Source organism: Chanos chanos, chromosome 7 (genome assembly GCF_902362185.1).
Source record: "Chanos chanos chromosome 7, fChaCha1.1, whole genome shotgun sequence".
NCBI classification, from domain to species: domain Eukaryota; kingdom Metazoa; phylum Chordata; class Actinopteri; order Gonorynchiformes; family Chanidae; genus Chanos; species Chanos chanos.
In genome coordinates this window covers 14,617,990-14,630,622 of record NC_044501.1, presented here as the reverse complement: position 1 = coordinate 14,630,622, position 12,633 = coordinate 14,617,990, and the positions used below count along the sequence as shown (strand labels likewise).

Genomic DNA, 12,633 nt, shown 5'->3' with positions numbered 1-12,633 from the left:
AAGCCAGCCCCGCTGCCGGGAGATTCATTCAGACATCATCAGTCCCGATGCTCACCGACGTCTTAATAGGGGTGTGACCCGCCGATAATCAGGAAGAGCACATTTAACCGTCGGTTTGTAATTCACACTGGATCCATTAAGTAGACGCAGCATTGTTGCGTAGTTTAACTGATGAACAGACTTTGTGTTGTTGCACTATTGTATTATCACCTCCGGAAACAGTGACGCTAGAGATTTAACACTTCTACCGAGTGAGACAAACCGAGCGGGCGTCTTGCTTGAGATTTCGCTCGTTAGTGTCTGGATTTATACTGTAACAAGTTGTTGATTCTATTCTGGCTGCTTGAACCTGATGGAGAATCTAGTCTTGCCCCGTGGACATCAACTCTGAAGGAACCGTCTTACCCGACACGCCAGACAAGAACGAAAACAGCCTGAGAGAACTCTGTCCGAATTATAACTGATGACTTTATAAATAGTGGAAACGTCGCTGTTGATTCAAGCGCCCTGGAAACTGACTAGTGAAGGGCAGGCGTGCACAACCTGCTTTTGGAGTTTTACGAAAACTGAGTGGAACGTAGGCTACAGGAGGGTACCAAATGGTTTTCCTTTGGGACGCAAAGTACGGTACGACATTTTTCGAAGAATTTTGTGACACAGCCTGAATTAGGACGGATATGTAAGGGAGGGTGTCATTTTATGACTTTTATGTGTCAAAAGAGCTTGTTTTGGTTTTACAAATGCCATTTAATTTCAGTGTGTGCAGGCATTGATCTCAGCGATTTGTCCCCTCAACTCACGCTACTAAACTTTGAGTGTATGAGCATGTGTAACATGACTGTGCCGAGAGTAGGGTTTATGGTATTCTAACCTCTCGATGACAGATCAAACAAATGAGGTCCGTTCAACCAGCGGCACCTGGCATAGGCTATTCGCACATTCCTTTGAATTTTGCCCACGATGTTTACTCTCTCTCTCTCTCTCTCTCTCTCTCTCTCTCTCTCTCTCTTTCTGTGTGTGTGTGTGTGTCACACGCAAACACACCTATGCCCTCCCCACTCAGATTTGCGATAGATCCACAAGTGGCTGGATGGCCAAAATGTTTATATTTGGTGGTTAGACCGTCTTTCGGAAAGGGCACAGCTCTTTGTGGCGCAGTCATCAGTTGAGCGGAGCTACATTTACCCTTCTAACCGCACTCATGTGGCATCGATTGTGGTTGGCTGAATGACAGCGGGCGGTTCTTGCTGTCAGACCGAGCGCCGCGCTTTTAATGGTTTCATGTGCCTCTGAGACGGTCCTGGCACGGACTTTCGCATGGAAGTCAACTGGGGTTACGCCTCAAGAGCTCGCGCGGAAATACTATAACACTAAATCCACTGATGCGCTGCCTTTTGTGACTTAGGTATTTGTATTGTTGGTTGACTCGTAATGGTCATATGGAAGAGCAATGGCGATTGGAGAGGCGAGATAAGTTTTACCCACCGACAACTCTGGCACAGTTTGCTGATGTATTCATGTGTGTGTGTGTGTGTGTGTGTGTGTTTCAGACCCTGCCCCCGGGCGACGCTTTACACCTCCCTCCACCACCCTGGGCTCAGGGAAAATGAGTGAGGGTTTGCCCCTAGGGCCACAAGAAGGCAATGGTGCCGCCCTAGTGGGCAAACTGCGCATGACTGACCGGAGTATGGTGGAGGTATTGTCGGATCATCCAGGAGAGTTGGTCAGGACGGACAGCCCCAACTTCTTGTGCTCTGTTCTGCCAACCCACTGGCGTTGCAACAAGACCCTGCCCATCGCCTTCAAGGTAAAAACCATGCGAGCGCTGTTCTCTTCAAACGACTCAACATAAATTGCAATTAAGTTTAAGTTTAAAAAAGTTTTCTTTTATAACATCTTATATTTGCAGTTCTCTCTTGTCTGATGGGGAAGCTCAATTTATCTATTTTTTTATGTCAGGTTTATGTTTTTCATGTCTGTCCACTGTCAAACGATGGCACCGCATCTTTTCTTTCAGTAACAATATGAATGCTAATAAGTACATAAACTGTGGCATTTTCCATGTTAAAGCACAGCTGCGTGTCTATGTCGCGATGTTAAGTTGAAAAATATTTTTAACATGCGACAACGAAGGCAGTTAATAGTCTGTCTGAAAATCAAAATGCACACACAATAATTCAGCCAGCAAGTTTAAATGTGAACAGCGGATAATAATAATAATAATAATAATAATAATAATAATAATAATAGAAGTAGTGTCATTCGATTATGCAGCGCTGACGTTCAGCTTTTTCGTTTTTCATATTTTAGCGCTGCCTGGTCGTAAGTCGCGTTATATGAGAACTTTTAACAGGATGCAATAAAAAAAAAACATAATTAAGATGACTCACAGCCGTAATTAACCTAATTATTTGTATAGAGGTCCCTAAGTAATCGTTTCCCATTGCTATTTATTTTGCTGTCTTGTTGTTATGGTTGACCTCTAATTCTTTAATCATGTACTTCCGCTATTGCTAACTGCCGCATTTAATGTAAACCTCAGACATCAGCAACAGTCCAACAAGTCTAACTACATGGCTATGTTTTTTTTTTTTTTAGTTTCCATGTGAGAATTAAATGGTCTGCTATATCTGTTCCCTAAATGGCCACACTGATATTTCAACACGATTACAGTTAATATGAAAATGTCTTTCCCTCAGCTCTTATTTGCTTTGGGTGTGGAGTTATTCATGCGCGTGCAGTTCACTTTTTCCTCAGACAGAAACGGCATTATAAATTTCTGTATACACACAGTCAGTTCCCAGACTGAGACCAGGTTGTGGATGGAATTGCAGTAATTATCTTAATAACATTACTTATGTTAGTCACAATACACAACTCATCAGCCCATATAACAGCAGTTTTATTGTTATGTCTTTACAATTATAGTCATCGCATATTTACATGATCCCTTAGGCTTAACTACGTACAAGAAACTGCTAACTTTCAAAACAATGTACAAAGTGTGTGAAAATTATTGAACACTATGTACAGTATGTGATATCAAGACACATTCAAAAATGATTGCTCTTAAAATGAACCCTTTAGGACAGATTGCTGCTTTTAAAAACGACGTCTTGCTGAGTCAAACTGTGTCATTGTGTGACAGGTTGTGGCCCTTGGTGACATCCCAGATGGCACACTGGTGACGGTGATGGCAGGGAACGATGAGAATTACTCAGCCGAACTGCGAAACGCGACCGCGGCTATCAAGAACCAGGTGGCTCGCTTCAACGACCTGCGATTCGTGGGCCGTAGCGGACGAGGTAAGAAACCAGCTGTGTACATGAATGGGAATTAACAGACGAGGGAGGCAGAGGTCGGGTAGACAGAAAGATGGAGATTAGAAATGGCAAAGAGAGATGTGGAGAAACAGAATACATTTAATACAGAAATGAAGCAGTGCGACGATCAAAGTTGCAATTTGGCTTTCATTTCTTTTTCTTCTTTTCTTTTTCTTTCTTTCTTTCTTTCTTTCTTTCTTTCTTTCTTTCTGTTTACTGCATCAAGCTGTCAAAGATTTGTTGAAGAGGAAATGACTCGCTTTGACTGTTTTGTATTCTCAGAGCTGTGACTGGTTCAGACATGTGGCTGTAGGCAAACAGTGGTGTACACACACTCACACACACACGCACACACGCACATGCATAGGCACACTCATACGAAAAGAGCAAAGCAGGAAATGCAGCCCACACAAACAGGCCAGTAGACCATGACAGAGTGACTATGATTCTGATGTCTGGAAGGAACATGCGCTCCTGGAATGCTAATTCAAAAAACTCACAACAATTTCTTATCTCTAAGATTTATTTGCTATAGCATGTCTTTAAGTAGACTGTGTGAGTGTGCGTGCTTGCGTGTGTGCGTGCGTGTGTCTGTGTGTGTGTGTGTGTGAGAGACAGAGAGAGAGCCACCATGTGTGTGAATGCGTGCGTGTGAGTTTTACATGTGTTTTTCACCTAACATTAACGGACAGCGTGTCTCACCACCAAATCAGGTGCAGTCAAATGCTCTGGCCTTATCTATTTAAAACACGGGCGTCTATATACACAAGCATACGCATACATCCACAATCAGCTCTTTGTCCTGCCAGTCCAACAACTGTCTGGCCTCTTTCCCCATATGGGTGGAGTATTAACAGTACAGTCTCACTCCATCTTACTGTACGGGTCACAGTAAGTGTGCACTTTATGTTTTGGCTGCCCTGTGTCCCGCCATTTAACCGTTTTGTGGTGTCTGTGGTCAGCTATTGGTGGCACTGAGTGTAACCGTGGTGGTTATAAGGAAATATTTTGCAAATAAACTGCGGCGTACCCTTTGATGTAGCTCGCGTTTTTGATAAGAATTTTGTGGTGTGAATATACTTTAGTGGTTGGGAGTAGTTTTATGTCATATTTACTTAAAATATTTTAGAGGATGAAAAAAAAAATTGAGCAGTGGAATCTAATGGGCAGTGTTCCAAAAAATTGTATATGGTGATGTATTCCTGTGCTCATGTGTAATGTAAATATCAAAAATATTCAATCAGAAATCACAAATATCAAAATAAAAATAAATAAATAAATAATATGTGTGTAACAAATAGCCTGATATGCTTCTAAGTTTTATATTAAGATCCATCTAATTTTTTAAATCAAATTTTTTTATGTGAATAAGAAGAAATAAGTTAAAATGATACAAATTTTAGCATATCCACCATACTGAGGAAAAATTGCCAGTGGCCCATCTGAAATAAATTCTCGTAATCAAATGACCTGTACTGACAAATGACAGCACTGAATCACAATACACACGCTTAGATAACCACAACAAAAGAAAAATGTTCCCTCAAAAAGAGGAAATCAGGCTACACCCACCATACAGTGCCCTCTGCCCTAAAACACAAAAAGATCTGACTGTTTAAAGTAACAGCTTTGTGTCTTATGTCCGCCTCAGATCTACATCAAACAGCATCACCCAAAGAGAAACAACTGTTTTTACATACATTCTCTCTCTCTCTCTCTCTCTCTTTCTCTCTCTCTCTCTCACACACACACAAGTTCTAATGTGCTGTCATTAAAAGCAGATCAGGAATATACACTTTCATACTTCGGAGTCTCTTTCTCGTCTGTTTTGTCTAGCAAAGTGAGTAATGACAATCTCAGAGTCGAGCTCTCTCAGTGACTGTGTCTCAGTTGTCGTCGGGAACAGTGCACCGATTCAGATTTGGCACACTGTACATTTAAGCTCAGTTTTCACTCTCGCCTACAGCAGCAATGTGTGCTCCCCACCGTAGCGTCGAACGGGCAGGGTCAGGAGAGGCCTTTACGCAAGGGACAGATTCTTCAGTGCTGTTAACTTCAGCCTATCGCATTGTCATTTTAAAACAATTTTTAATTTTTGGAGAAAAAGCTGTTATTTTGTGCTGTTGGTTTTAGGAGCCATTTGTCTTTTTCTGCTGCTCAGAAATCAACAATTTTTTTTTTTTGCTAGAAGTTGAGTGACTAGACAATAAAAACACACATTAGGATTATTTGTCGCTAAACCTGTTATTTTTCAATCAAAACAGATTCGCTCAGTGTGTAAATAATGCAGGCATGCGTCATGGGACAGATTAAGAACAGGATATATATAAAAGTATATATATGTATATGAATTGAAATCCTAAAAATGTATTCATTAAAACAAGTTGTTCTACAGGACAAACAGTAATTGTCATTGGTATCTGTGTATATATCTCTGAACAGGTCCCTGTTAACACAAGCAAGGGCAAGTGACGTGACTGCAAGGATGCTTGTTACAGCACAATATTTCGCATAGGTTTTTTACAAAGGTTTTCTCTCATACTCATGTGTTGTAAACAGCGGTGAGTCAGAGTGGCTACGATGAGCAACATCCGCTAAAATCTTTCTCAGCACCCTTAAACGCGGTTTGCTTGACCACTGCAACTAGTGAGACATGTTTAGTGTCTGTGTGTGATAAGAGAATGATTAGTTAAAAGTTTGTATTTCCTCACTCGCAGACACGCACACACACACACACACACACACACACACACACGCACGCACACGGGAACACACACAGACACACAGACAGTATTCTGCTGGGAAATGAAGAGTCCCACAGGGGTCTGATGAGATTTGTGAACTGATATAACCCATCCTCTACACACTGACTAACCTACAGCTGCTGAAACTTCCACATGCCCAGACCTGCTGTCATACACACACACACACACACACACACACACTCGTACACACGCGCGCGCGCACGCACGCACGCACACACATGCACACACGCGTGCATTTTTTCGCAGTCTTTTGTGTTTCTTGAATCAGAGAGCACATGCGGGTATTTGTGTGTGTCTGTGTGTGGTTGATAATGGGGCTATTTGTATTTCAGAGTGAGAGAGAAATGCAGGGAAAAAGCATTGCACTTTTGAAACTTTGTATGACATTACTAAACATACAATAAAACTTGTGTGTTTGTATAGTGCAGTGACTTCTGTTTGAGTCACAGTGTCTTTGCACAAGTGTTTATGTCAAAGTGTGCTCAGCCTTTTCAGGATTTGTTTACAGTTGTGTGCATGTGTGTGTGTGTGTGTGTGGTGTGTCCCTCACATTCTGTATGCGTGTTGTTCTGCTAATATTTGTATGCGTGTGCATGCGCGCGCTCGTGCGTGTGTGTGTGTGTGTGTGTGTGTGTGTGTGTGGGGAACACGTTTTTGGGTTGTTTTGGAGATACCTGTGTGAGTGTGTATCCCCCTTCACATCTCTCTGTGTTGTTTTGGGGATATTTTGCATGTGTGCACGTGTGTGTGTGTGCTTGTGTGTGTATGCAGTTGCATGTGAATGTTTGTGTGTGTGTGTGTGTGTGTGTGTGTGTGTGTGTGTTTGTCTGTGTGTGTGTGCGCGCGTGTTTGCACGCATGTCACTCTCCAGATTTTTTTGTGTTATTTTGGGGATATTTTTGTGTGTGCGTGTGTGCAAAAGCACATCTTTTCTGTGGCGATACGGTGTGTGGTTGCGCGCGCGTGCGTGCATATGTGTGTGTGTTCCTTTCAGTGAGGAGCCCAATAGCAGCTGTTTTCCCGTGGATGAAAGCGATTAGACTTAGCGGTGTAAGAGACTGCGGGCAGAGAGTTGAATAAGAGGGTTTGAAGTGAGAGAGAAATGTAAACCATTCTCGGGCTCCTTGCACAGATACATCTTTGATGGTGTCTGATCAGGTCAGGCATATAGATAAGCAGAGAGTAACAAAGACGGCATCTGTCTCTCTTTCTTTTTATCTTTTCCGCCCATCTCACACTTTTTTTTTTTTTATCTTGCTTGTTTTTTTTATTTATTTATTTTTTTTTTATCGCTGTCTGCCTATTCTGTGCTTGGTGAGTCACTGGCTCTCCTAAAGCATATAGACGCTGGCGCACTGCGTAAACACACACTTATGGACTCAGTGTATTCCGATCTATGTATAAATACACACACAGACTCACACACCAAGTTGTGACCCGTTTACGAGACTTTTCCCCTTCTCTCTTATTTAAGGCTCATCCCCCTTTACATGCAAGCCAGCATACACACACAAACACACACACACACACATGCGCGCGAACACACGTGCACACACACGCATGCACACACGCACACACACATGCACGCACACACACGCACACACGCACTCACGCACACACACGCGCACACACACACACACACAGAGTTACTTTGTGTCTGGGGACATCCCCTGAAGGAACACAGTTCACTTCCTGACTGTTTGTACAGTGAGTGTCTGCTCCTACCAGACAGAGCGTCTCCGTCAGACACTAAAACTACTGATGCACAGCGTGTGTGTATGTGAGTGTGTGGTTGTGTGTGTGTGTGTGCGTGTTCTGGACAAAACTGTTTATGTGAAGTCGTATTAGACAGAAGAATGTGTTTCCTCCTTATGTTTGTAGCTGTGAAAAATTGCCTTTCTGTTCCCTTTTATTTGTGTCAGTATGGGCTAGGTGTCAAAGTATATATATGTATGCAAATGTGTATATGTGCTCGCATGTGCGCATATATATGTGTGTATGTGTGTGTGTGCAGGTGTGTGTGCAGGTGTGTGTGCATGAGTGTGTGCATGTGTGTATGCATTTGCATGTATGTATGTATTGTGTGCATGCATGCATGTATGTGTGTGTGCGTGTGTGTGTATGCAGTTGCATGTGAATGTTTGTGTGTGTGTGTGTATGTGTGCACGCATGCGTGTGTGTGTGTGTGCGTGTGTGTGTGTATGTGTGCACGCATGCGCGTGTGTGTGTGTGTGTGTGTGTGTGTGGCAGAGCGGGAGGTGAGGTCATTTCAGACAGGGTTGCTGTCATAGAGACTGAGCTGAGAATAGCACCTGGCGCTGCTCGTGTGTGTGTGTGGTCAGACTGCAGTCCTAACACACTGGCACTGCTCGTGTGTGTGTGTGGTCAGACTGCAGTCCTAACACACTGGCACTGCTCGTGTGTGTGTGTGTGTGGTCAGACTGCAGTCCTAACACACTGGCACTGCTCGTGTGTGTGTGTGGTCAGACTGCAGTCCTAACACACTGGCACTGCTCGTGTGTGTGTGTGGTCAGACTGCAGTCCTAACACACTGGCACTGCTCCTTTTTATCCTGTGTGTGTGGTCATATTTTTGAGCTGTCAGATATTTGGGAACAGCTTGGAGTTTTTCCCAGCTCCAGTTTTGTGCTCCTTTTCTCTCTCTCTCTCTCTCTCTCTCTCTCTCTCTCTCTCGCTCTCGCTCTCTTTCTCTCTGTCTCTCTCTTTCTCTCTGTCTCTCTGTCTCTCTCTTTCTCTCTGTCTGTTTTTCTCAGTGTGGGTGCATGAATCTGTGTGTGTGTGTGTGTGTGTAAAAAAGTACCTTGTGCTGACTGGCATTGAGCTGAACCATTTAATGCTGTGAAACTCTAGCCTGCCTCCGGGCACGTCGGCTGCTGCCTCCCTTGGGTACAACTCATCGCCATAGCGATGAGTGACAGACAGGAGCACGAAGAACTATGGAACTGTGGCGAAACTCTGCAGATCACAGAGATCAGTCTTTGGCCACCTTGAAGTCTTCTCTCTCTGGGGTAACATAGACCTCTTTGGTACTGTTCCAGAACCAATGTGCCTGGCAGGCTGAGAGCACAGTCACTGGAGCTTTGAGATGCTTGAGGCTTCATCTGTGTTTCTATTGTTTGGCATGGAAAATATACTTCCATCATTCCAAGTGTAACATTAGTCTGTCCGTTGAAGTTTTAATGTTTGTTTGTATGTGTTTCTCTTTCTGTGTCAGTGATGTGTGTGTGTGTGTGTGTGTGTGTGTGTGTGTGTGTGTGTGTGATGTGTATCTGTCTGTTGGGGTGTCTGAGACTTTATGAGGGGTAAATTCTCCTTGATCCCTCGGAGCTCTGCATATCTGTCTGCTTCCTTGCGTTTGTCTCATACAAGGCCATGTTTGTACTGTATCCTGTGTGTGTGTGTGTGTGTGAGTGTGTGTGTGTGTGTGTGTTTGTGGAAGAGTCTAGTCCATCAGAGAGATATAGATATGACATGGACCTTCGCCAGCTAATGAAGGCATCTCATGTCTACTCTCTGATGTCGGACTCTATGCGAGTATGCGTGTATGTGTTTGTGTGTGCGTGTGTTTGTGAGTGTGTGTGTGTGTGTGTGTATAATGGTCATGCCTGGAGTCGGGTCCTTCAGGACACAACCTGGGATTTTGTGTAAACCTCTTGTCATCTGCCTGAGTAGTCTGGCAGGCGAAAAAGAAAGACTGAAGTCGACGACGAGCGATTAGGTTACCGTGGCAAGGGTTGCCAGGGTCTGTCAGTGCTACTCTGCTTTTGGCATCAGAAATTGCAGTCGGACAGTCGCGACACACTTCCCCCATCCACAAATACACACAACTCTAAACCTTTCTAGATCTCTTTGAATGTTTTGCTTTCATTCTATCCTCTGTGAAATTGTATACATGCAGCCAGTTCTCCAGTTCAGTGACTTGAAAATATCGTTTCAGTTGACAGTCTGTCTGTATAAGAAATGTAGACACATGTAGTTTTGCCCCATATTATTTCAGTTTTTCGATATTCGCTATACTCTATATAAAAAATGTGGATTCTTTTCAACCCATTACAGTACCTGTCCAGGCAGCTCTGAGGCTAACCTCTCTCTCTCTCTCTCTCTCTCTCTCTCTCTCTCTCTCTCTCTCTCTCTCTCTTTCGTTCTCTTTCTCTCTCGTGCAGGGAAGAGCTTCACTCTTACCATCACTGTGTTCACTAACCCTCCTCAGGTGGCCACCTACCAGCGGGCCATTAAGATCACAGTGGACGGTCCCAGAGAACCGCGCCGTGAGTACTGCTTCACTTCTCTCTTCATTTTCTCAACCTCACAACCACGTCTGCCTCATCACGCTGCCTCCTCTGTGTCACAAATGCTATACTGCTACCACTGCCACTGCTGCAAATAGTAATATTTAATATATAATAATAATAATAATAATAATAATAATAATAATAATAATAATTATTATTATTATTGTTATTATTATTATTATTATTATTCTTCTTATTATTATTTATTATTATTATATTGAAACTGATGGTCTGAATCGTATGAGTTTGTAAATTAACCATGTGATCAAATACATCTGTGATGATATTCTCATAATGGAATTGCCACAGTTGAGATAAACAAAAGACATTTTCCATTATTTACACCTGTTTTCATTAGCTCAGCCAGTGGTTTGTGGAGAGAAGTAGTTAATATGCATATATGCTTTCGATTTTGAGAGAGAATGTTATTTTTAACGGAGTGATATGTGTACGCTCGTTATCATTTTGAAGGACATGGTAATTTGGCTGGTGCAGGTTTGAGTGTACAGAGTGGCATGGTGGATATTTGCACTTCAGCAGTGTGTTTGCCCTAATACTCTCATTGATTGCTATCAGAAACAATATTGTGTGTGTGTGTGTGTATGTGTGTGTGTGTGTGCGTGTGTGTGTGTGTGTGTGTGTATGTGTGTGTGTGTTACACAGGTGCAGTGAGGTGTGGAAACACCGATATCCATGTGCTGACAACACCAGTGTGTGGAGTCAGTCTGCAGTGTTTATACAAGTTATTTGTTTACATTAGTGAGTGAGAGAGAGAGAGAGAGAGAGAGAGAGAGAGAGAGAGAGAGAGAGAGTACACGTACATGTGTATTTGTTTGTGTATTTATATATGAATGTGCATATTTGTGTGTGTGTGTTTGTGTATACAAGTGTGTGTGTGTGTGTGTGTGTGTCTGTGTGTCTGTGTTTGTGTGTGCATGTGTTTTATGTAACTCTGTCAGTGCAGTTATGTAAGATTGTGGATATGACATTGTTACAGTGGTCTTTATCAGCTGTCATGTTGGTGAAGTGGACAAACAGACATGAGCCAAACTGTATGGTTCTAACAATAATCAGCTCAGTTTATTTAGAGACTCCCTCCCACACAGCTCCCACACAGAATGATTAAGAACTCCTCTCCTCTCCTCTATATTGGGCTTAGCTTCATAACCGTGGCACGAGGAACGTACGCGTTCAAGTTTTAATCACTCGGTTTGTTTATAATGCACACTTGTGTCGATGATATGAGTGTGTTATTGAAACAATGAAATGAACGTTAATGACACACTAATGGATTGTAATTAGACAGCGGCAGTGTGCAGTCTTTCACCTCTGTTGGAGTGTGATGGTGTGTGGCAGACTGTGGATTTTATGACGGGGGGGAGGGATTAAAGCCCATCACGCTCTGGTCTCGTGGCCGTGGCGGGGACTATTCCCCGTTGGTCCATTATTCCGGTCGGGAATCCAGATTGTGGCGCCGCCCTACGATCCACGGTCTGGCTGGCTCACGACTGCTGGCCGCTTCTTCAAAGGGCTTAGACAACAGCTCTGGTTTCAGTAGGACTTCCTCCTAGCGTGTGTGTGTGTATGTGTGTGTGTGCGCGTCTGCGTGTGCGTGGGTGGGTGAGTGAGTGAGTGTAGTTGATGGTTCCACACAGCTGAGAGTCTCTCTCCTCTTCTCTTCCCTCTTTTCTCTCCTCTCTTTTCTCTCATCACTTACAATCATTAATCCCCCCCGTTCTCCTTGTGTGTCCAAGTGTGCGTTTTGAAGGGAGACTCCCAGACAGACACACACACACACACACACACGCACGCATGAGAAGGAAGTCCTGCTGAAATACACACTTTTTAAACCACTAAAATGCTCTTGAATCCCTTCAAGTTTCTCACCCTTGCTCAAAATGTCTCTACCCTCCACAGTGTCTTTCCATTGGCTAATGCGTCCTACACTCTCTTTACTAAACAAAGAAAACTTCTTTCAACTGCATTCGAGTGCACATGCCACAAATTATTTCATTGTAGATAAAATAGTTTATTTACTGTGAAATACAAATAAATAGAAATATAGAATATAGGAGAATATCCATTCAGACAACCTGCAGATTTCTGTTCTATTAAATTGGACTCAATTCAGTTCATTTCAGCTCAGTTCAATTCTATTCAGTTCAGTTCAGTTAGATGCCATTCAGTTTATGGGTGTAAGACTCATAGACTGTACAGTTAATGTCAGGGGTCT

General features: G+C 43.1%; 1 protein-coding gene across 1 annotated transcript in view; it reads left to right on the top strand.

Annotated features, from left to right (window-relative positions):
- The first annotated feature begins 599 nt into the window (after positions 1–599).
- Positions 600–12,633, top strand: part of runx1 (RUNX family transcription factor 1) — an 18,219-nt gene continuing 6,185 nt past the window's right edge. The window contains exons 1-4 of the mRNA XM_030779710.1: positions 600–627; positions 1,551–1,807; positions 3,149–3,305; positions 10,272–10,376. Coding sequence (XP_030635570.1) covers positions 600–627; positions 1,551–1,807; positions 3,149–3,305; positions 10,272–10,376 — 547 coding nt within the window. The remainder of the gene's footprint in view (positions 628–1,550; positions 1,808–3,148; positions 3,306–10,271; positions 10,377–12,633) is intronic.